Source organism: Oncorhynchus gorbuscha, linkage group LG10 (genome assembly GCF_021184085.1).
Source record: "Oncorhynchus gorbuscha isolate QuinsamMale2020 ecotype Even-year linkage group LG10, OgorEven_v1.0, whole genome shotgun sequence".
NCBI classification, from domain to species: domain Eukaryota; kingdom Metazoa; phylum Chordata; class Actinopteri; order Salmoniformes; family Salmonidae; genus Oncorhynchus; species Oncorhynchus gorbuscha.
Window position 1 is genome coordinate 87,586,718 of NC_060182.1, and position 25,542 is coordinate 87,612,259.

Sequence of the window (25,542 nt, forward strand, 5' to 3'; positions counted from 1 at the left end):
GAATGGACCATCAGGCTGCTCATAACCGCTGTCCGGGAGTTTTCTGTTTAACAAACGATAGTCATTCCACATAACATTCAAATAACATTTTATTGGTCACATACACATGGTTAGCAGATGTTAATGTGAGTGTAGCGAAATGCTAGTGCTTCTAGTTCCGACAGTGCAGTAATATCTAACAAGTAATGTGACAATTCCACATCAATATAATGAGTGTGACAGGGATAATGAGTGTGACAGGGATAATGAGTGTGACAGGGATACGGACAGGGATAATGAGTGTGACAGGGATACGGACAGGGAGTGGGAAAGGGATAATGAGTGTGACAGGGATACGGACAGGGAGTGGGACAGGGATACGGACAGGGATAATGACTGTGACAGGGACACGGACAGGGATAATGAGTGTGACAGGGATAATGAGTGTGACAGGGATACGGACAGGGATAATGACTGTGACAGGGATACGGACAGGGAGTGGGACAGGGATAATGAGTGTGACAGGGATAATGAGTGTGACAGGGATACGGACAGGGATAATGAGTGTGACAGGGATACGGACAGGGAGTGGGACAGGGTTAATGAGTGTGACAGGGATACGGACAGGGAGTGGGACAGGGATAATGACTGTGACAGGAACACGGACAGGGAGTGGGACAGGGATAATGAATATGACAGGGATACGGACAGGGAGTGGGACAGGGATAATGAGTGTGACAGGGATACGGACAGGGAGTGGGGCAGGGATAATGAGTGTGACAGGGATACGGACAGGGATAATGCGTGTGACAGGGATACGGACAGGGAGTGGGGCAGGGATAATGAGTGTGACAGGGATACGGACAGGGAGTGGGACAGGGATAATGAGTGTGACAGGGATACGGACAGGGAGTGGGACAGGGCTAATGAGTGTGACAGGGATACGGACAGGGAGTGGGACAGGGATAATGAGTGTGACAGGGATAATGAGTGTGACAGGGATACGGACAGGGATAATGAGTGTGACAGGGATACGGACATGGAGTGGGACAGGGATAATGAGTGTGACAGGGATACGGACAGGGAGTGGGACAGGGATAATGAGTGTGACAGGGATACAGACAGGGAGTGGGACAGGGATAATGAGTGTGACAGGGATACGGACAGGGAGTGGGACAGGGATACGGACAGGGATAATGAGTGTAACAGGGATACGGACAGGGAGTGGGACAGGGATAATGACTATGACAGGGATACGGACAGGGAGTGGGACAGGGATAATGAGTGTGACAGGGATACTGACAGGGAGTGGGACAGGGATAATGAGTGTGACAGGGATACGGACAGGGAGTGGGACAGGGAAAATGAGTGGGACAGGGATACGGACAGGGATAATGAGTGTGACAGGGATACGGACAGGGAGTGGGACAGCGATAATGAGTGTGACAGGGATACGGACAGGGAGTGGGACAGGGATACCGACAGGGATAATGAGTGTGACAGGGATACGGACAGGGAGTGGTACAGGGATAATGAGTGTGACAGGGATACGGACAGGGAGTGGGACAGGGTTAATGAGTGTGACAGGGATACGGACAGGGAGTGGGACAGGGATACGGACAGGGAGTGGGACAGGGATAATGAGTGTGACAGGGATACGGACAGGGAGTGGGACAGGGATAATGACTGTGACAGGGATACGGACAGGGAGTGGGACAGGGATAAAGAGTGTGACAGGGATAATGACTGTGACAGGGATACGGTCAGGGAGTGGGACAGGGATACGGACAGGGATAATGAGTGTGACAGGGATAATGAGTGTGACAGGGATACGGACAGGGAGTGGGACAGGGATAAAGAGTATGACAGGGATAATGACTGTGACAGGGATACGGACAGGGAGTGGGACAGGGATAATGAGTGTGACAGGGATACGGACAGGGATAGGGATGGGGAGTGAGACAGGGAGGGGACAGGGACAGGGAGTGAGACGGACAGGGACAGGGAGTGAGACAGACAGGGATGGGATGGGGAGTGTGACAGGGACAGGGATTGAGACAGACAGGGATGAGATGGGGAGTGTGACAGGGAGTGAGACAGACAGGGATGGGAAGTGTGACAGGGACAGGGAGTGAGACAGACAGGGATGGGGAGTGTGACAGTGACAGGGAGTGAGACAGACAGGGATGGGGAGTGTGACAGGGATGGGAGGGAGGAGACAGACAGGGATGGGAGAGTGAGACAAAGGATGGATGGGATGGGGAGTGAGACAGACAGGGATGGGATGGGGAGTGAGACAGACAGGGATGGGATGGGGAGTGAGACAGACAGGGATGGGATGGGGAGTGAGACAGACAGGGACGGGGACAGGGAGTGAGACAGACAGGGACGGGGACAGGGAGTGAATCAGACAGGGATGGGATGGGGAGTGTGACAGACGGGGACAGGGAGTGAGACAAAGACAGGGATGGGATGGGGAGTGAGACAGACATGGATGGGATGGGGAGTGAGACAGACAGGGATGGGATGGGGAGTGAGACAGACAGGGATGGGATGGGGAGTGAGACAGACAGGGACGGGGACAGGGAGTGAGAAAGACAGGGATGGGATGGGGAGTGTGACAGACGGGGACAGGGAGTGAGACAAAGACAGGGATGGGATGGGGAGTGAGACAGACAGGGATGGGATGGGATGGGGAGTGTGACAGACAGGGATGGGATGGGGAGTGTGACAGACAGGGACGGGGACAGGGAGTGAGACAAAGACAGGGATGGTATGGGGAGTGAGACAGACAGGGACGGGGACAGGGAGTGAGACGAAGACAGGGATGGGATGGGGAGTGAGACAGACAGGGACGGGGACAGGGAGTGAGACAAAGACGGGGATGGGGTGGGGAGTGAGACAGACAGGGAGTGAGACAGACAGGGACGGGGACAGGGATTGAGAGGAAGACAGGGATAGGATGGGGAGTGAGACGAAGACAGGGATGGGATGGGGAGTGAGACAGACAGGGAGTGAGACAGACAGGGACGGGGACAGGGAGTGAGACAAAGACAGGGATGGGGTGGGGAGTGAGACAGACAGGGATGGGATGGGGAGTGAGACGAAGACAGGGATGGGATGGGGAGTGAGACAGACAGGGACGGGGGCAGGGAGTGAGACGAAGACAGGGATGGGATGGGGAGTGAGACAGACAGGGACGGGATGGGGAGTGTGACAGACAGGGATGGGATGGGGAGTGTGACAGACAGGGACGGGGACAGGGAGTGAGACAAAGACAGGGATGGGATGGGGAGTGAGACAAACAGGGAGTGAGACAGACAGGGACGGGGACAGGGAGTGAGACAAAGACAGGGATGGGGTGGGGAGTGAGACAGACAGGGAGTGAGACAGACAGGGATGGGGACAGGGAGTGAGACGAAGACAGGGATGGGATGGGGAGTGAGACGAAGACAGGGATGGGATGGGGAGTGAGACAGACAGGGACGGGAACAGGGAGTGAGACAAAGACAGGGATGGGGTGGGGAGTGAGACAGACAGGGAGTGAGACAGACAGGGACGTGGACAGGGAGTGAGACGAAGACAGGGATGGGATGGGGAGTGAGACAGACAGGGACGGGGACAGGGAGTGAGACGAAGACAGGGATGGGATGGGGAGTGAGACAGACAGGGACGGGGACAGGGAGTGAGACAAAGACAGGGATGGGGTGGGGAGTGAGACAGACAGGGAGTGAGACAGACAGGGACGGGGACAGGGAGTGAGACGAAGACAGGGATGGGATGGGGAGTGAGACGAACACAGGGATGGGATGGGGAGTGAGACAAAGACAGGGATGGGTTGGGGAGTGAGACAGACAGGGACGTGGACAGGGAGTGAGACGAAGACAGGGATGGGATGGGGAGTGAGACGAAGACAGGGACGTCTTTGTCATGACACAGTATTGATACAGAGCCTTGATCCTACTAACATTTTCCTGTTCCCCTCAAGCAGTGACAGATGAGTTTGACTTGGATGAACCTGTTAAACTTGGAATGTGTTTCCAAGTAGGAAACACACTGAAGTTTGTGCATGCTGGGCCGGGCCGCCCATTAGTTAGGATTAGGTGGCTGGATTAGGTGGCTGCCTATGGCAGCAGATTGACGTTTTCCCAGCCAAACTGACCGACACATGAATCAACACAAACAAACAGGCAGGGGCGCAAAATATCAATCTTGTCCATTCCCAGCGTGCCTCTCCAGGGTTCTGTTGGAGAGGTGCATCTCGGCAGCGCTCCACCAGCGTTCTGTCAAAAAAATGGTCTAACATAAATCATATGGGTATAGGATATGGTAGAAAGAGTATGTGGCCTTTTCTGTAGCCGACAGGCTGGAGATATAATGTAATGACAATGTAATGAGACAGACACGTTTTACATAATGCAGGTTTCTCCGATCAAATAGCCTAACCTAAATGGTGCCCAATAAAGAAGCTGACATGTTAAAACATGTCCTAAAAACAGGACAGGTCAAAGGAAAATGGACCATATGGAATGGACCATCAGGCTGCTCATAACCGCTGTCCGGGAGTTTTCTGTTTAACAAACGATAGTCATTCCACATAACATTCAAATAACATTTTATTGGTCACATACACATGGTTAGCAGATGTTAATGCGAGTGTAGCGAAATGCTAGTGCTTCTAGTTCCGACAGTGCAGTAATATCTAACAAGTAATGTGACAATTCCACATCAACGGCTGCATTCCACTGCAGCCAACACTGTAGGCTCCACTCCAGTAAGCACAGGCCGACATTGTAGGCTCCACCCCAGTAAGCACAGTCCGACACTGTAGGCTCCACCCCAGTAAGCACAGGCCGACACTGTAGGCTCCACCCCAGTAAGCACAGGCCGACACTGTAGGCTCCACCCCAGTAAGCACAGGCCGACACTGTAGGCTCCACCCCAGTAAGCACAAGCCGACACTGTAGGCTCCACCCCAGTAAGCACAGGCCGACACTGTAGGCTCCACCCCAGTAAGCACAGGCCGACGGCGACGTCATTTGGACGTCTTTTTTTGTTGCAATCCGGACCGGCCTTGATTTCCACATCCACAGATGTAAATCTTAACCAATCATAGACATATATTTTAGGTAAAGATTTTGTTCGGTCTGGACCGGACTTGATTTAGTTCAAACATCGACGTTTATAAATGATGTATTTTTGGACCTTCATTCAGAACTGAAAATTAACATAATTTCAACATTCGGGTAAAATATGTATTTTCATCCCTGTCTTCGTCTCACTCCCCACCCTGGATGGTTCCGACCTAGAATATGTGGACATCTATAAGTGGCTAGACTGTAAACTCTCCTTCCAGACTCATATCAAACATCTCCCATCTAAAATCAAATCTAGAGTCAGCTTTCTATTCCGCAACAAAGCCTCCTTCACTCACGCCGCCAAACTTACCCTAGTAAAACTGACTATCCTACCGATCCTCGACTTCGGCGATGTCATCTAAAAAATAGCTTCCAATACCCTACTCAGCAGACTGGATGCAGTCTATCACAGTACCATCCCTTTTGTTACTAAAGCACCTTACACCACCCACCACTGCGACCTGAATGCTCTAGTCGGCTGGCCCTCGCTACATATTAGTCGCCAGACCCACTGGCTCCAGGTCATCTACAAGTCCATGCTAGGTAAAGCTCCGCCTTATATCTTAGTTCATTGGTCACGATGGCAACACCCATCCGTAGCACGCGCTCCAGCAGGTGTATCTCACTGATCATCCCTAAAGCCAACACCTCATTTGGCCACCTTTCGTTCCAGTTCTCTGCTGCCTGTGACTGGAACGAATTGCAAAAATCGCTGAAGTTGGAGACTTTATCTCCCTCACCAACTTCAAACATCTGCTATCTGTGCAGCTAACCGATCGCTGCAGCTGTACATAGTCTATCGGTAAATAGCCCACCCAATTTACTTACCTCATCCCCATACTGTTTATATTTATTTTATTTTATGCTCTTTTGCACACCAGTATCTCTACCTGTACATGACCATCTGATCATTTATCACTCCAGTGTTAATCTGCTAAATTGTAATTATTCGCCTACCTCCTCATGCCTTTTGCACACATTGTATATAGACTGCCCATTTTTTTCTACTGTGTTATTGACTTGTTAATTGTTTACTCCATGTGAAACTCTGTGTTGTCTGTTCACACTGCTATGTTTTATCTTGGCCAGGTCGCAGTTGCAAATGAGAACTTGTTCTCAACTAGCCTACCTGGTTAAATAAAGGTGAAATAAAAAATAAAAAAATAAAAATAAAAGGTAAAACCTTCCCTCTTTCATCCTTCCTTTCTTCAGTCCTGTCAGCTGTTCATCAACGTACTGGTGGAGTCTCCCTCCATTGACTACCACATGTCCCTGGCCCAGAATGCATTGCAGGTGTGTCTGACGCACCCAGAGCTCCAGAACGAGATGTACTGTCAGCTGATTAAACAGACCAACCGCCGCACACCACACAACTCCTCCCTCACTCAGGTACGTTACACACCACACAACTCCTCCCTCACTCAGGTACGTTACACACCACACAACTCCTCCCTCACTCAGGTACGTTACACACCACACAACTCCTCCCTCACTCAGGTACGTTACACACCACACAACTCCTCCCTCACTCAGGTACGTTACACACCACACAACTCCTCCCTCACTCAGGTACGTTACACACCACACAACTCCTCCCTCACTCAGGTACGTTACACATCACACAACTCCTCCCTCACTCAGGTACGTTACACACCACACAACTCCTCCCTCACTCAGGTACGTTACACACCACACAACTCCTCCCTCACTCAGGTACGTTACACACCACACAACTCCTCCCTCACTCAGGTACGTTACACACCTCAACTCCTCCCTCACTCAGGTACGTTAAACACCTCAACTCCTCCCTCACTCAGGTACGTTACACACCTCAACTCATCCCTCACTCAGGTACGTTACACACCTCAACTCCTCCCTCACTCATGTCCGTATAAGCCTGGCCCTGAAGCTGAAATTACCCTCTAGTCCCTACCCCTTAGTCCCTACCACCTAGTCCCTACCACCTAGTCCCTACCACCTAGTCCCTACCCCCTAGTCCCTACCTCCTAGTCCCTACCCCTAGTCCCTACCCCCTAGTCCCTACCACCTAGTCCCTACCACCTGGTCACTACCCCATAGTCCCTACCCCCTAGTCCCTACCACCTAGTCCCTACCACCGAGTCCCGACCACAGAGTCCCTATCCCCTAGTCCCTATCCCTAGTCCCTACCACCGAGTCCCTACCCCCTAGTTGCTACCCCCTAGTCCCTACCACCTAGTCCCTACCACTTAGTCCCTACCACCGAGTCCCTATCCCCTAGTCCCTACCCCTAGTCCCTACCCCTAGTCCCTACCACCTAGTCCCTACCACCGAGTCCCTACCACTTAGTCCCTACCACCGAGTCCCTATCCCCTAGTCCCTACCTCCTAGTCCCTACCCCCTAGTCCCTACCACCTAGTCCCTACCACCGAGTCCCTACCACTGAGTCCCTATCCCCTAGTCTCTACCCCCTAGTCCCTACCTCCTAGTCCCTACCACCGAGTGCCTACCCCCTAGTCGTTACCCCCTAAGCACTTGTGGAGATCTGAGAGGATTCAATAGGTATGAGTAATATGACTACAATAACAGCTGGTCTTTCAGAAGCAAAGAGGGAGGTTCAACGTTATTGTTTATTCCTCCCACTTATCACTTTGTATCTAGGGATGTAGATACTTTGTATCTAGGGATGTATCTAGGGATGTAGATACTTTGTATCTAGGGATGTTGTGTTACCTGTCATAGTTTTTTTTTCTCAGGTATTGTTTACATTGTAGTGATCTGTCTGTCTGTCTGTCTGTCTGTCTGTCTGTCTGTCTGTCTGTCTGTCTGTCTGTCTGTCTGTCTGTCTGTCTGTCTGTCTGTCTGTCTGTCTGTCTGTCTGTCTGTCTGTCTGTCTGTCTGTCTGTCTGTCTGTCTGTCTGTCTGTCTGTCTGTCTGTCTGTCTGTCTGTCTGTCTGTCTGTCTGTCTGTCTGTCTGTCTGTCTGTCTGTCTGTCTGTCTGTCTGTCTGTCTGTCTGTCTGTCTGTCTGTCTGTCTGTCCTCTCCTCAGTGCTGGCAGCTGTTGGCTGTGTGTGTGGCTCTCTTTCTGCCTCAGCAACACTTCCTGTGGTACCTCAGACAGTATCTGCAGCGTCATGCAGACCCCAGGTACACACACACACACCATCCTTACTTTCCTGAGCAGAAAACATCAAACCTTCACAAAGATGACCCCCCCCCCTCTCTCTCTCTCTCTCTCTCTCTCTCTCTCTCTCTCTCTCTCTCTCTCTCTCTCTCTCTCTCTATCTATCTCTCTCACACACTGTCTATGTCTGTCTCTCTCTTTCTCTTATCTCTCTGTCTCCATGTGTGTAGGAGTGAGGTGGGGAAGTATGCTGTGTACTGTCAGAGGTCTGTAGAGCGTACCCTGCAGAATGGAGAGAGAGAGGCAAAACCATCACGTATGGAGGTCCTGTCTATCCTGCTGAGGAACCCTTACCACCACTCATTACCCTTCAGCATCCCTGTCCACTTTATGAACATCACTTACCAGGTAACACACATGTACGCACACATTCACCTACCAGGTAACACAGACACACACCTATCAGGTAACCCACACACACACTCACCTACCAGGTAATACAGACACACTAACCTACCAGGTAACACAGACACACACCTACCAGGTAACCCACACACACTCACCTACGAGGTAACACAGACATACACCTACCAGATAACACAGACACACTCACCTATGAAGTAACACAGACACACTAACCTACCAGGTAACACATACACACCTACCAGGTAACACAGACACACCTACCAGGTAACCCACACACACTCACCTATGAAGTAACACAGACACACTAACCTACCAGGTAACACAGACACACCTACCAGGTAACACAGACACACTCACCTATGAAGTAACACAGACACACTAACCTACCAGGTAACACAGACACACCTACCAGGTAACACAGACATACACCTACCAGATAACACAGACACACTCACCTATGAAGTAACACAGACACACTAACCTACCAGGTAACACAGACACACTCACCTACCAGGTAACACAGACACACTCACCTACCAGGTTAACACAGACACTCACCTACCAGGTAACACAGACACACTAACCTACCAGGTAACACAGGCACTCACCTACCAGGTAACACAGACACACTAACCTACCAGGTAACACAGGCACTCACCTACCAGGTAACACAGACACACTAACCAACCAAGTAACACAGACACACTAATCTACCAGGTAACCCACACACACTAACCTACCAATTAACACAGACACACACCTACCAGGTAACACAGACACATTTCAGTAATAATTTTTCAGTGAGCCCTCCTGTCCAGTCCTGTCTCCTAGGTGGTGGGGTTCAATAGTTCCTCCACCCACACACCCACACAATCACACATCCGCATGCACACAAACACACACACACACATACCCACACAATCACACATCTGCATGCACACACACACATACCCACACAATCACACATCCGCATGCACACAAACACACACACACATACCCACACAATCACACATCCACATCCACATCCGCATGCACACAAACACACACTCACAATCACACATCCGCATGCACACAAACACACACACAACCACAGAGTCACACACACTTGTCATTCATGCCATGTCTCCCATCCCGTCCTACCTGTCCTTTAGGTGGTAGGCTTCGATGGCTCCACCACAGTAGACGAGTTCCTGAGCACCCTGACCCAGAGGGTGGGCATGAGGAAACCACACCTGTCAGGCTTCGCTCTCTTCACTGACGACCCCTCAGGGAGAGACCTGGAGCACTGCCTGCAGCCCAGCGTCAAAGTACGTGTGGACCAACACTCGCTCATGACTGTAGCTGGCCATGGATTGCAGCACACACAACCTCACGTGTTAGTGCCTGTGACTAAGTATAAAACAGTAAACCGAGGGGTAGAGTGGAATCAGAACATGGATTAGGGAATAATGTACGAGGGACCAGGGTCTGCCTGTTAACTGACTGACCTCTCACCCCTGCCAACAGATCTGTGATGTCATCTCCAAGTGGGAACAGGCCCTGAAAGAACTGCATCCTGGGAAATACGAGGGCACACGCATCGTCCGTCTGATGTACAAGAGCAGGTAGGATTGACCTTGTTTTAGTTGACTCCATCCGTAGAGATGAAGACCAGCTGCTGACATCATGCGTTGACCAGTGTGATGTCTGTTGTGTAGGTTGTGTTTCCGGGCCCAGGCTAAAGGAGAGACAGAGCGTGAGCGCCTCCTGCTGGCCTACCAGGTGAATGACGAGGTCCACCAGGGACACTTCCCTGTCAACAAGGAGCTGGCTCTGGAGGTGGCTGCTCTCATGGCACAGGTGGGCAGTGGTTTTGCAGAGGAGAGGGGCATTATGGGTACGGTGGTACATGGTCCTGGAGGGATGGAGGGGACTGACGGGGACAGTATGAGGGGTACAGGTGTGTGTGTCTTGGGTTATGCTGTGTGAACAGCAGATGATATACCTGCACGTTAAGGTTTGTTTGTGACCACAATGGTCTTTCACCTTATTGTGTAATGTTCTATTATTTTGTTTTTGCACACGTGTGTTTTTAAGATTGTCAGACAAAAATTACTACAAATAGAAAAATGTATAATAAAATAAATAGTTAAAATGACCCTCCCTCCCCAGGTGGAGCATGGGGATCTGGACCGTCCAGCCCCCTCCTCTGCTAGCTGCAGCTCTCCTCAGCCCAAAACGCAACAAATCCTCCTACAGGCCCTGGGACGCTTCTACCCCAAGCACTACAAACAAGACTGCAGCATGGACCAGCTCAGGTAATAATGGAAACACACCCACACCCACCCGCACACACACATTCCCCCACCCACCCACCCACCCACACACACCCAACCACCCATGCACACACACACGCATACACCCACCCATGCACACACACACACACACACACACACACACACACACACACACACACACACACACACACACACACACACACACACACACACACACACACACACACACACACACACCCACATACACACATCCACACACACATACACCCAAACCCCCACACACACACACACACATACACACACCCACCCACCCACCCACCCACACACACTTGACAAAAAGGGAGCTAAATTTGCTCTCCTGTTATTTATTCAATAATGAGTTATAAACTACTTACAAATTAATAATTGATCCTCTATCTCCCCTCAGAGATCTATCGGAGCGTCTGGCCACTAAGTGGTCAGTCCTGCGCGGCTGCAGTGCCTCAGAGTGTGTCAGAATCTACCTGACTGTTGCTAGGAAGTGGCCGTTGTTCGGTGCCAAGCTCTTCCATGCTAAGGTTAGTGGGAATGGAACAAGACTGAAAAAAACATTCCAGCTTTCCTGAATCTGTATTCTACCAGAAGTGTCCAGTATAGAGTGTATGTGGTGCTGTATGTTTACAGATTTAGCTGAATCTGTATTCTACCAGAAGTGTCCAGTATAGAGTGTATGTGGTGCTGTATGTTTACAGCTTTAGCTGAATCTGTATTCTACCAGAAGTGTCCAGTATAGAGTGTATGTGGTGCTGTATGTTTACAGATTTAGCTGAATCTGTATTCTACCAGAAGTGTCCAGTATAGAGTGTATGTGGTGCTGTATGTTTACAGATTTAGCTGAATCTGTATTCTACCAGAAGTGTCCAGTATAGAGTGTATGTGGTGCTGTATGTTTACAGATTTAGCTGAATCTGTATTCTACCAGAAGTGTCCAGTATAGAGTGTATGTGGTGCTGTATGTTTACAGCTTTAGCTGAATCTGTATTCTACCAGAAGTGTCCAGTATAGAGTGTATGTGGTGCTGTATGTTTACAGATTTAGCTGAATCTGTATTCTACCAGAAGTGTCCAGTATAGAGTGTATGTGGTGCTGTGTGTTTACAGCTTTAGCTGAATCTGTATTCTACCAGAAGTGTCCAGTATAGAGTGTATGTGGTGCTGTATGTTTACAGCTTTAGCTGAATCTGTATTCTACCAGAAGTGTCCAGTATAGAGTGTATGTGGTGCTGTATGTTTACAGATTTAGCTGAATCTGTATTCTACCAGAAGTGTCCAGTATAGAGTGTATGTGGTGCTGTATGTTTACAGCTTTAGCTGAATCTGAGTTCGGTGTCTCCAGCGACTTGGAAGATATCTCTATAATCAAATAGATGTTGTGATCCTCTTTCCTTTTGAAAGGCCTGCTTTTTCAGTATTTACTCAGAGCAGAGCCCCATTCCAATGGAAACCTATGTTAATGCAGATATACCTGTATCTAGTATTATCTGTGTGTCTACAAAAGTCCATACCTCTACCCTGTCTCTGTCTGCAGCCTTTACCCCTGTCGTCTGTAGAGCAGTCCCAGGTCTGGCTAGCTGTCAATGAGGATGGACTGTGTGTGCTTGACTATACCATGGTAAGTGTCTGTTTAGGTAGCTGTCAATGAGGATGGACTGTGTGTGCTTGACTATACCATGGTAAGTGTCTGTTTAGGTAGCTGTCAATGAGGATGGACTGTGTGTACTTGACCATACCATGGTAAGTGTCTGTTTAGGTAGCTGTCAATGAGGATGGACTGTGTGTACTTGACCATACCATGGTAAGTGTCTGTTTAGGTAGCTGTCAATGAGGATGGACTGTGTGTACTTGACCATACCATGGTAAGTGTCTGTTTAGGTAGCTGTCAATGAGGATCGACTGTGTGTACTTGACTATACCATGGTAAGTGTCTGTTTAGGTAGCTGTCAATGAGGATGGACTGTGTGTGCTTGACTATACCATGGTAAGTGTCTGTTTAGGTAGCTGTCAATGAGGATGGACTGTGTGTGCTTGACTATACCATGGTAAGTGTCTGTTTAGGTAGCTGTCAATGAGGATGGACTGTGTGTACTTGACCATACCATGGTAAGTGTCTGTTTAGGTAGCTGTCAATGAGGATGGACTGTGTGTGCTTGACTATACCATGGTAAGTGTCTGTTTAGGTAGCTGTCAATGAGGATGGACTGTGTGTGCTTGACTATACCATGGTAAGTGTCTGTTTAGGTAGCTGTCAATGAGGATGGACTGTGTGTACTTGACTATACCATGGTAAGTGTCTGTTTAGGTAGCTGTCAATGAGGATGGACTGTGTGTGCTTGACTATACCATGGTAAGTGTCTGTTTAGGTAGCTGTCAATGAGGATGGACTGTGTGTACTTGACTATACCATGGTAAGTGTCTGTTTAGGTAGCTGTCAATGAGGATGGACTGTGTGTACTTGACTATACCATGGTAAGTGTCTGTTTAGGTAGCTGTCAATGAGGATGGACTGTGTGTACTTGACTATACCATGGTAAGTGTCTGTTTAGGTAGCTGTCAATGAGGATGGACTGTGTGTACTTGACTATACCATGGTAAGTGTCTGTTTAGGTAGCTGTCAATGAGGATGGACTGTGTGTGCTTGACTATACCATGGTAAGTGTCTGTTTAGGTAGCTGTCAATGAGGATGGACTGTGTGTGCTTGACTATACCATGGTAAGTGTCTGTTTAGGTAGCTGTCAATGAGGATGGACTGTGTGTGCTTGACTATACCATGGTAAGTGTCTGTTTAGGTAGCTGTCAATGAGGATGGACTGTGTGTGCTTGACTATACCATGGTAAGTGTCTGTTTAGGTAGCTGTCAATGAGGATGGACTGTGTGTGCTTGACTATACCATGGTAAGTGTCTGTTTAGGTAGCTGTTTGTATGTCTGCTTCCTTAGCGCGTTTACCATAGTTCAAGTTATGATGCAAAGGTTTCATAGCATGCTGGCCTAAAATCCAACTAATATGTGGTATTACTGGTACTAAATGTGTCCAGCAGAGGGCGTATTTCAGTGATTCAGTAGTGATCAAGGGACTGCCATCAGAAGTGAGCTCTAGATATCTGAATAGAATATTTCAATATCATTCTTTGCCGGTGTGGCTGAGGCCAGGACACAGAGACTTGTTGAACTACTGGTGTGGAATGATTTTTCTGCTACAATGTTTGAAACACCAGATCCCCACCGGGTAACAGAAACTGGTCAACGCCAGTTAAGCGGGACTTGATTGACCTTGCCTGGGTTAAAGGAAACAATAAGAAATATCAAACAGTGCAAATCCCGCCCATCTGGCACTCATGGCAGGCCAGAACAAACACTTCATGTGTTTGAAAGATTTCAAATCGTATTTGAACCCATGTCTGGGTCTACCCAGAGAGATCCAAACGTTGACTGAGATATAAACACAGTTAGACCTAAAACACTAGTCATTTCTGGTTTGGTGTGTTTTCATGCTCCAATACATTCACTAGTTCTTAGGAACATTTGAAATAAAGCCGCAGAAATAACGTTGTGCTGCTACATTGCCTCTTGCTGAATTTGCCTCTTGAGAAAACAACACAAAACCAATTTCCGAAACAAGGATCTTGTGGCCTGTATCAGTGGCCAGGCACTAGGGATGGAGGTGTGGCCAGGCACTAGGGATGGAGGTGTGGCCAGGCACTAGGGATGGAGGTGTGGCCAGGCACTAGGGATGGAGGTGTGACCAGGCACTAGGGATGGAGGTTTGACCAGGCACTAGGGATGGAGGTGTGACCAGGCACTAGGGATGGAGGTGTGGCCAGGCACTAGGGATGGAGGTGTGACCAGGCACTAGGGATGGAGGTGTGGCCAGGCACTAGGGATGGAGGTGTGACCAGGCACTAGGGATGGAGGTGTGACCAGGCACTAGGGATGGAGGTGTGACCAGGCACTAGAGATGGAGGTGTGACCAGGCACTAGGGATGGAGGTGTGACCAGGCACTAGGGGGATGGAGGTGTGACCAGGCACTGGCCAGGCACTAGGGATGGAGGTGTGACCAGGCACTAGGGATGGAGGCACTAGGGATGGAGTGTGACCAGGCACTGTGACCAGGGGATGGAGGTGTGACCAGGCCAGGCACTAGGGATGGAGGTGTGACCAGGCACTAGGGATGGAGGTGTGGCCAGGCACTGTGACCAGGCACTAGGTGTGACCAGGATGGAGGTGTGACCAGGCACTAGAGATGGAGGTGTGACCAGGCACTAGGGATGGAGGTGTGACCAGGCACTAGGGATGGAGGTGTGACCAGGCACTAGAGATGGAGGTGTGACCAGGCACTAGGGATGGAGGTGTGGCCAGGCACTAGGGATGGAGGTGTGACCAGGCACTAGGGATGGAGGCACTAGGGATGGAGGTGTGACCAGGCACTAGGGATGGAGGTGTGACCAGGCACTAGGGATGGAGGTGTGACCAGGCACTAGGGATGGAGGTGTGACCAGGCACTAGGGATGGAGGTGTGACCAGGCACTAGGGATGGAGGTGTGACCAGGCACTAGAGATGGAGGTGTGACCAGGTAGGGATGACCAGGCACTAGAGATGGAGGTGTGACCAGGCACTGACCAGGCACTAGGGATGGAGGTGTGACCAGGCACTAGAGATGGAGGTGTGACCAGGCACTAGGGATGGAGGTGTGACCAGGCACTAGGGATGGAGGTGTGACCAGGCACTAGGGATGGAGGTGTGACCAGGCACTAGGGATGGAGGTGTGACCAGGCACTAGGATGGAGGTGTGACCAGGCACTAGGGATGGAGGTGTGACCAGGCACTAGGGATGGAGGTGTGACCAGGCACTAGGGATGGAGGATGTGGCCAGGCACTAGAGGGATGGAGTGTGTGACCAGGCACTAGGGATGGAGGTGTGACCAGGCACTAGGGATGGAGGTGTGACCAGGCACTAGGGATGGAGGTGTGACCAGGCACTAGGGATGGAGGTGTGTGACCAGGCACTAGGGATGGAGGTGTGACCAGGCACTAGGGATGGAGGTGTGACCAGGCACTAGGGATGGAGGTGTGACCAGGCACTAGGGATGGAGGTGTGACCAGGCACTAGGGATGGAGTGTGTGATGGAGGTGTGACCAGGCACTAGGGATGGAGGTGTGACCAGGCACTAGGGATGGAGGTGTGACCAGGCACTAGGGATGGAGGTGTGGCCAGGCACTAGGGATGGAGCCAGGCACTAGGGATGGAGGTGTGACCAGGCACTAGGGATGGAGGTGTGACCAGGCACTAGGGATGGAGGTGTGACCAGGGATGGAGGTGTTACCAGGCACTAGGGACTACTAGGGATGGAGGTGTGACCAGGCCACCAGGCACTAGGGATGGAGGGTGACCAGGCACTAGGGATGGAGGTGTGACCAGGCACAGATGGAGGTGTCAGGCACTAGGGATGGAGGTGTGACCAGGCACTAGGGATGGAGGTGTGACCAGGCACTAGGGATGGAGGTGTGACCAGGCACTAGATGGAGGTGTGACCAGGCACTAGGGGAGGTGTGACCAGGTGACCAGGCACTAGGGATGGAGGTGTGAGGCACTAGGGATGGAGGTGTGACCAGGCACTAGGGATGGAGGTGTGACCAGGCACTAGGGATGGAGGTGTGACCAGGCACTAGGGATGGAGTGACCAGGCACTTGACCAGGCACTAGGGATGGAGGTGTGAGCAGGCACTAGAGATGGAGGTGTGACCAGGCACTAGGGATGGAGGTGTGACCAGGGTGACCAGGCACTAGGGATGGAGGTCTGACCAGGCACTAGGGATGGAGTGTGTACCAGGCACTAGGGATGGAGTGCCCAAACCCAGGCACTAGGGATGTGTGACCAGGCACTAGGGAAACCAGGCACTAGGGATGGAGGTGTGACCAGGCATAGGGATGGAGGTGTGACCAGGTAGGGATGGAGGTTGACCAGGCACTAGGGATATGACCCAAACCCAGGCACTAGATGGATGACCCCAAACCAGGCACTAGGGATGGAGTCTGACCAGGCACTAGAGATGGAGGTGTGACCAAACCCAAGGGATGGATAGCACTAGGGATCTTGGCCAGGCACTAGGGATGGAGGTGTGAAGGCACTAGGGAAGTGTGACCAGGTAGGGATGGAGGTTCTAGGGATGGAGGTGGCAGGCACTAGGGATGGAGGTGTGACCAGGCACTAGGGATGGAGGTGTGACCAGGCACTAGGGATGGAGGTTGACCAGGCACTAGGATGGCTACCAGGCACTAGGATGGAAAGGTAGGGATGGAGTCTTCACTAGGGATGGATGGCCAGGCTGGAGGTGTGGCCAGGCACTAGGGATGGAGGCAGGCACTAGGGATGGAGGTGTGTCAGGCACTAGGGATGGAGGTGTGACCCAAGGATGGAGGTATGGCCAGGCACTTCTCTATGGTGTGACCAGGCACTAGGGATGGAGGTGTAGTCTTCTCAGGCACTAGGGATGGAGTTGTGACCAGGCACTAGGGAAACCAGGCACTAGAGATGGAGGATGGAGGTGTGACCAGGCACTAGGGATGGAGTTTGACCAGGCACTAGAGATGGTGACCAGGCACTAGAGATGGAGGTGTGAAACTACATTTACATTTACATTTAAGTCAGGTGTGACCAAAGGGATGGAGGTGTGACCAGGTCTAGGGATTGACCAGGCAGGCACTAGGGATGGAGGTGTGACCAGGCACTAAACCCAGGCAAGGGATGGAGGTGTGACCAGGCACTAGGGATGGAGTGACCAGGCACTAGGGATGGAGGTGTGACCAGGCACTAGGGATGGAAACTAGGGATGGAGGTGTGACCAGGCACTAGGGAAGGTGTGACCATATAGTCTTGACCAGGCACTGGAGGTGTGACCAGGCACTAGAGATATGACCAGGCACTAGGGATGGAGGTGTGACCAGGCACCCAGGCACTAGGGATGGAGGTGTGACCAGGCACTAGGGATGGAGGTGTGACCAGGCACTAGGGATGGAGGTGTGGCCAGGCACTAGAGATGGAGTTGTGACCAGGCACTAGAGATGGAGGTGTGACCAGGCACTAGAGATGGAGGTGTGAGCATGCGGGTCTGGGCAGAGGGGACGTAGTCCTTGTTTGTGTCTGAATGTAAGTTGTTGTTTGTATGTACAAGTTTGTTTTTGGAGTGTAAAAAAAACAAAAACAAAAATATTTGTTTGTATTAATAAGAAAGGAAGAGACATGATACAGACACTACTGAACAGAACCAAACCAAAAGTATAGTCTTCTCTATGTTCTAAACCCAAGGTAAAGTATAGTCTTCAGGGTGGAGGGAAGAAGAGTGTCTGTCCCAAACCCAAGTAAAGTATAGTCTTCTCTATGTCTAAACCCAAGGTAAAGTATAGTCTTCTCTATGCCCAAACCCAAGGTATAGTCTTCTCTATGCCCAAACCCAAGGTATAGTCTTCTCTATGCCCAAACCCAAGGTATAGTCTTCTCTATGCCCAAACCCAAGGTATAGTCTTCTCTATGCCTAAACCCAAGGTGAAGTATAGTCTTCTCTATGGCAAACCCAAGGTGAAGTATAGTCTTCTCTATGGCTAAACCCAAGGTAAAGTATAGTCTTCTCTATGGCTAAACCCAAGGTAAAGTATAGTCTTCTCTATGGCTAAACCCAAGGTAAAGTATAGTCTTCTCTGTGGCTAAACCCAAGGTAAAGTATAGTCTTCTCTATGGCTAAACCCAAGGTAAAATATAGTCTTCTCTATGGCTAAACCCAAGGTAAAGTATAGTCTTCTCTGTGTCTAAACCCAAGGTAAAGTATAGTCTTCTCTGTGTCTAAACCCAAGGTAAAGTATAGTCTTCTCTATGTCTAAACCCAAGGTAAAGTATAGTCTTCTCTGTGTCTAAACCCAAGGTAAAGTATAGTCTTCTCTATGTCTAAACCCAAGGTAAAGTATAGTCTTCTCTGTGTCTAAACCCAAGGTAAAGTATAGTCTTCTCTATGGCTAAACCCAAGGTAAAGTATAGTCTTCTCTGTGTCTAAACCCAAGGTAAAGTATAGTCTTCTCTATGTCTAAACCCAAGGTAAAGTATAGTCTTCTCTATGTCTAAACCCAAGGTAAAGTATAGTCTTCTCTGTGTCTAAACCCAAGGTAAAGTATAGTCTTCTCTATGGCTAAACCCAAGGTAAAGTATAGTCTTCTCTGTGTCTAAACCCAAGGTAAAGTATAGTCTTCTCTATGGCTAAACCCAAGGTAAAGTATAGTCTTCTCTGTGTCTAAACCCAAGGTAAAGTATAGTCTTCTCTATGTCTAAACCCAAGGTAAAGTATAGTCTTCTCTATGTCTAAACCCAAGGTAAAGTATAGTCTTCTCTGTGTCTAAACCCAAGGTAAAGTATAGTCTTCTCTATGTCTAAACCCAAGGTAAAGTATAGTCTTCTCTGTGTCTAAACCCAAGGTAAAGTATAGTCTTCTCTATGTCTAAACCCAAGGTAAAGTATAGTCTTCTCTATGTCTAAACCCAAGGTAAAGTATAGTCTTCTCTATGTCTAAACCCAAGGTAAAGTATAGTCTTCTCTATGTCTAAACCCAAGGTAAAGTATAGTCTTCTCTATGTCTAAACCCAAGGTAAAGTATAGTCTTCTCTATGTCTAAACCCAAGGTAAAGTATAGTCTTCTCTATGTCTAAACCCAAGGTAAGGTATAGTCTTCTCTGTGTCTAAACCCAAGGTAAAGTATAGTCTTCTCTATGTCTAAACCCAAGGTAAAGTATAGTCTTCTCTGTGTCTAAACCCAAGGTAAAGTATAGTCTTCTCTATGTCTAAACCCAAGGTAAAGTATAGTCTTCTCTATGTCTAAACCCAAGGTAAGGTATAGTCTTCTCTGTGTCTAAACCCAAGGTAAAGTATAGTCTTCTCTATGTCTAAACCCAAGGTAAGGCCATAGAAATGTTTAAAGTAGGTGGTCTTTACCTCTGGCCAAGTGCAAATGGTCAAAGAAAACTATTAGTGGATAATAATCACCACGGACCACAACAGCTCTGCCAACTTTCAGTCAGCGCTCGGATTAAGTTAAGGTCACACAGTTACTTTCGCTGGATTTTCCAAAGACTGAAAAGTAAAGGGTGGGTGGTGGTGTTGATGTAGGATTTTACTGTACAGATCAGGGAGCCAGGGTGACGAGTTAAGGGTGAGCTCCTGCTATGTGGCTCTGTCCACCTGTCAGTTCAGTGTCGCTCTGAGAGCATATAGGAAGGTTAACCTCATTTCATTTTTTTATACATTTTTGGAAAAAAATCTAAACCTGTTTTTGCTTTGTCATTATCGGGTATTGTACGTAGATTGATGAGGGGGAAAAACGATTTAATCAATTTCAGAATAAGGCTGTAATGTAACAACATATGGAAGTAGTCAAGGGGTCTCAGTAGTTTCTGAATGCACTGTGTGTATATATATATATATATTTTTTTTTTATGAAGGTTACCCTATTCCTTGGGCTGATGTAGAAAGCAGGTTGATTCTCTATTTTATGTGTTCAGCCTCCGAGGAACCTAAGGGAGGGATTTTTTTTTAAAGCAGATAAGTTACCTGTGCACTGAAATTGACTTTAAAAGATGGTTTTGGCTTGAGCCGCCAGTCGTTAATCTGTGTTGGATTGAATCCCGGTCGAAGCATAGAGTCACATTACTACTGTAGGACGTGCTAATAAGGTCCCTCTGTATTCATGTCAGGCAGATCACTATCAAGTAATTTCTATGGTTTTCTCATTGGCTTTAAACTGAACTTCTAAATGTGAGCAAATGGGCCTCCAGCTCCCTAGGAGCTAATGAAATACAATAATATCAAATGGTAAAACAATTTCCCCCTCCCTACTCTGTGTCCTCTCTCATCACCTTCATCCTCCTCTCTTCTTCCCATCCCGTCCCCTCCACTCTTCTCTCCCTCTTCTCCTCTCCTTCATCCTCCTCTCCTCTCCCCGTCCCCTCCACTCTTCTCTCCCTCTTCTACTCTCCTTCATCCTCTTCTCCTCTCCCCGTCCCCTCCACTCTTCTCTCCCTCTTCTCCTCTCCTTCATCCTCCCTCCTCTCCCCGTCCCGTCCCCTCCACTCTTCTCTCCCTCTTCTCCTCTCCTTTATCCTCCTCTCCTCTCCCCGTCCCCTCCACTCTTCTCTCCCTCTTCTCCTCTCCTTCATCCTCCTCTCCTCTCCCCGTCCCCTTCACTCTTCTCTCCCCCTTCTCCTCTCCTTCATCCTCCTCTCTTCTTCCCGTCCCCTCCACTCTTCTCTCCCTCTTCTCCTCTCCTTCATCCTCCTCTCCTCTCCCCGTCCCGTCCCCTCCACTCTTCTCTCCCTCTTCTCCTCTCCTTTATCCTCCTCTCCTCTCTCCCCGTCCCCTCCACTCTTCTCTCCCTCTTCTCCTCTCCTTCATCCTCCTCTCCTCTCCCCGTCCCCTTCACTCTTCTCTCCCTCTTCTCCTCTCCTTCATCCTCCTCTCTTCTTCCCGTCCCCTCCACTCTTCTCTCCCTCTTCTCCTCTCCTTCATCCTCCTCTCTTCTTCCCGTCCCGTCCCCTCCACTCTTCCCTCCCTCTTCTCCTCTCCTTCATCCTCCTCTCTTCTTCCCGTTCCGTCCCCTCCACTCTTCTCTCCCTCTTCTCCTCTCCTTCATCCTCCTCTCTTCTTCCCGTCCCCTCCACTCTTCTCTCCCTCTTCTCCTCTCCTTCATCCTCCTCTCTTCTTCCCGTCCCGTCCCCTCCACTCTTCTCTCCCTCTTCTCCTCTCCTTCATCCTCCTCTCTTCTTCCCGTTCCGTCCCCTCCACCCTTCTCTCCATCTTCTCCTCTCCTTCATCCTCCTCTCTTCTTCCCGTCCCCTCCACTCTTCTCTCCCTCTTCTCCTCTCCTTCATCCTCCTCTCCTCTCCCTGTCCCCTCCACTCTTCTCTCCCTCTTCTCCTTTCCTTCATCCTCCTCTCCTCCTCCCCCCTACCCCTTCCTCTCTCCCTCCTCCCAGATCTTGGAGTTGACTCTGTTGATGGCCAGCTACATTAACTACTGGACGCCCAGCCTCCCTGGCCCCCCTATAGCCCAGCACAAGTCCCCAGGACCCGTCTCCCCTCTGGGGCCCCGCGGGACCGGGACAGGGGCTGCAAAGATGTGGAACTTAGACAGCAGACACTTCCCCTCCATGACTTACACCACCAAGGGTCCCACTCTACTGTGAATATGTCAAGCAACAACAGCAGCAGCAACAATCAACACCCATGCTCCAGTTTATCTTCGGGACAAGACAGTTGTGTCCAGTACGCTCCTTAAAGAAGAAAACAGATGAAAACATGGAGAATCTATACCTGGATCTGGTCAAATGATACATGTTTGTTTTCCATTTCAAAACATTTTTGCAACAGTGTTCCCTACTGGACATGACCCAGGACTGAGAAACTACTACAGGCTTTTGTGGTAAAGAGGACATTGCTCCACATATGTTACGTCACTGTCATTGGCTGTGGTTCTTCTATGTTATCCTCATCCCCTCTAGCCTGAAGTGGATTCTGTTCCATATACACAGGACGTTTCATTTCTGAAAGAAAAAAACATTTACCGTGAAGAAATGGGAGATGCAAGATGTAATCATTTGTGGTTCACTTTATAGGAAGATGCCGCTCTTCAAATGTTTGAGTTTTAGTCCGTGCTTAATTTAGGAAAAATATGCTATTTGAGGGACTATTTGAAAAACAATTGAGCCTTGAAATAGGACCAATACACACCCTACTTCTTGACCTTGGCTGTCAGGCCATTATTTCACATACCCTCTGTCTTTTTTAAAGGGAAAAAAGCTGTTAATCAAGGAAAGACTGTGAATTTATTCTGGCTCTTTGGTACCTAATATGGAGCTAGGAAGAATGACGTATTCCTTAAACGATGGAGGCTTGAAGTGGCGTTAACCGGTTTCTGAGGGAATCTATTCGACTACAGAGCACTAGTTGTTGCTCACTACCTTCTCCTGACTGGCTTCTGGAGACGCCGTCGCGTTAGAATGACGCTATCTGACGGAAGACACTGCATTAAACTAGTACAAAATACTTAGACTTATACTCTGACATCAAATTGTACTTGATTTTTTCATCAAGCAATTGAACAAGATGTCTGACTTATAGATCACAGCAGGCCAGAGCCTGAGGAGGAACAGCCCACTGGGTAAAAACTGGTTGAATCAATGTTTCCACTACATTTTAAACCCAAAAAATCTACGTGATGACATTGAATTAGAAAACTAATTGGATTTGGAAAAAGTCACCAACTGTTAAACTAAATCGAATGACATGGTTGAATGTTTTTGTCAATATCACGTTGAATTCACGGTAGTTGACAACTCAACCAAATGTCAATCAAAACTAGACGTTGAACTGATGTCTGTGCCCCGTGGGAGGCAAGGCGAGATGACTTATGGTACTGATGATGGTAACATTCTGACCAAGCAATGTTTTATAACAATTTTGACCACATACTTTTATTGTGAAGTACAGAGTAACAATATTTTTTAAGCTGATAGAGAAGAATAGAGATGGAATATAATGTGTCTGTCCGCTGTATGAGGCTTAGTCTGAGATGTATCAACTCATTTGGTGGCATGTTCCTACTCCTCCACTTACTACCTGCCTTGACAACCAGGGTTGGGATCAATTCCATTTCAATTCAGTTATACTGAAATTCCCATGTTATTTCCAAATCCAGTTTTCCACATTGCCTTTCAATTAGAGAATTTAAAATGCGAATTTCAGTTTACTTCTAGAATTGACTGAATTGAAATGGAATTAACCTCCAGCCTTTTTGACAACACAGTGGAAGGTACTGTTAATTCAGCCAGGTAGGACTGATTTAAATGGAGAGGTCCAGCCACATAAGAGTGGACTGGTATGATTAGTGCTATTCAAATGTTATTAGTGACTTGAATTGTTTTGGATGAAACCACTGTCTTGGTCATTTAAGTCTTATTTATTTCATTTCCTGATATTTTGTTGCTTTTTTGAATGCTGGAAATTGTTTGGCAGAACTGTTAAATGTTGAACTGAAACGTTCAAAATGGCCTTGACTTTGTTTGTCTCTAGTAGCTGAATAATTGAACTTGACAGTTTTACGCTGTAGGAAAGCTGTATGAATGCTGTATGAAAGCTGTATGAATGTGGTCTGAATGCTGTATGGATGCTGTATGAAAGCTGTATGAAAGCTTTATGAAAGTGGTCTGAATGCTGTATGAATGTTGTATGAATGTGGTCTGAATGCTGTATGAATGCTGTATGAATGCTGTATGAATGCTGTATGAATGCTGTATGAAAGCTTTATGGAAGTGGTCTGAATGCTGTATGAATGCTGTATGAATGCTGTATGAATGCTGTATGAAAGCTGTATGAATGCTGTATGAATTGTGAAATAGGGATGTTAACTCAATGAAACAGTTTAGAGACGATGTGCTTAGCTGTTATGAAGTGTTGTGTTTAAAATGAAATAAAAAAAGTGCATTATATACAGAAGAGTATTTGGCATGGCTTTCACCTATAAACATTTACGCTCAACATTCTGGTGAATACTAAAGCTCTTACAATATGCTTGTTCCTTTCTCTCGTTATATTTTTACACACAAACTATCCCCAGACTTTGGCAAATGTACCAGTGTGATGTTGCTTCATCCAAACAGATCAAAGTGGTAAAGATATTTTCCTGCCAACAGTATTGCTATAAATCTTTCCTTTTTTTAATGATTACTCAACAACTGTTGTTGTAGTTACTCTATTATGACCAAAAATACTCATTATTGGAAACTCTGCTAACTTGTTGTGCATCATAGCCCCTAGGGCAGGGCAGACGCTGGTCAGTCCCCTGTCCATGTCTTTCCTAATATCACACCACTACACAGACACAGTCTCTTCTCTGAGCCTGGTTACACTACCTCAGGGTGAGACGACCCTGTTCCTGGAGTGCCACAGGTCCTGCAGGATTTTCTTCCACCACAGATAGGCACCACACCTGACCAACCGAGCTAATTGATCAGTTCAGTGATTGCCTAAATTCAACACACCTGGTCTTCCAGGTCAGTTAAACCAAAAAACATGACCAGGGTTGCCGACCCCTGCCCTAGGCCCCACAGTGGCTCGTCAGGAAAAATGTTGAAGAGGGGGGTGGCTTGGCTTGTTTGACGTTCCATTCCTTAACATTGCTTATGTTTATCTCTATATTAACCTTCTGAGATGTTAAATAACAGCTTTAGCTTGATGTGAATTCAAATTCAGTTTTTGAAGCTCTCCAACTCGCAAATTACAGCACAACATAAATTCACCAAGGGGCATCACTTATTTATCTGTTTAACAGCATGCCTATTTAACAAAGCAGGAAATAGGTGAGCTGGTGATTTTTGGAAAACTCAGTAGGTCAACAAGTGTAAGCCTACTTGGGAACAGAAAGTTGGTAAGAGGTTGAGCGAGAGAGCACTAGAACAAAAACACAGTAGCCTGGGGCCATAATATAGTCAGTGACTATGAGCCCTGTGAAGGTAGCCCGCCGTTTCCATGGAAACTCTAACGTTGCCAAA

At 48.5% G+C, this 25,542-nt stretch overlaps 1 protein-coding gene across 3 annotated transcripts in view; it reads left to right on the plus strand.

Moving 5' to 3' along the window:
• The window catches only part of LOC124046678 (pleckstrin homology domain-containing family H member 1-like), a 77,134-nt gene extending 52,650 nt beyond the window's left edge, over positions 1–24,484 (plus strand). For 2 of the 3 annotated variants that reach the window (XM_046367319.1, XM_046367321.1), the window contains 10 exons: positions 6,330–6,506; positions 8,146–8,243; positions 8,451–8,628; positions 9,798–9,953; positions 10,153–10,250; positions 10,344–10,485; positions 10,798–10,943; positions 11,350–11,479; positions 12,489–12,572; positions 21,970–24,484. In XM_046367319.1, the coding sequence (XP_046223275.1) occupies positions 6,330–6,506; positions 8,146–8,243; positions 8,451–8,628; positions 9,798–9,953; positions 10,153–10,250; positions 10,344–10,485; positions 10,798–10,943; positions 11,350–11,479; positions 12,489–12,572; positions 21,970–22,179 (1,419 nt within the window). In that variant the 3' untranslated portion in view covers positions 22,180–24,484. Of the gene's footprint in view, positions 1–6,329; positions 6,507–8,145; positions 8,244–8,450; positions 8,629–9,797; positions 9,954–10,152; positions 10,251–10,343; positions 10,486–10,797; positions 10,944–11,349; positions 11,480–12,488; positions 13,854–21,969 lie in introns of all 3 variants that reach the window. The other variant, XR_006841042.1, reaches the window with a different exon arrangement.
• Positions 24,485–25,542: the final 1,058 nt, after the last annotated feature.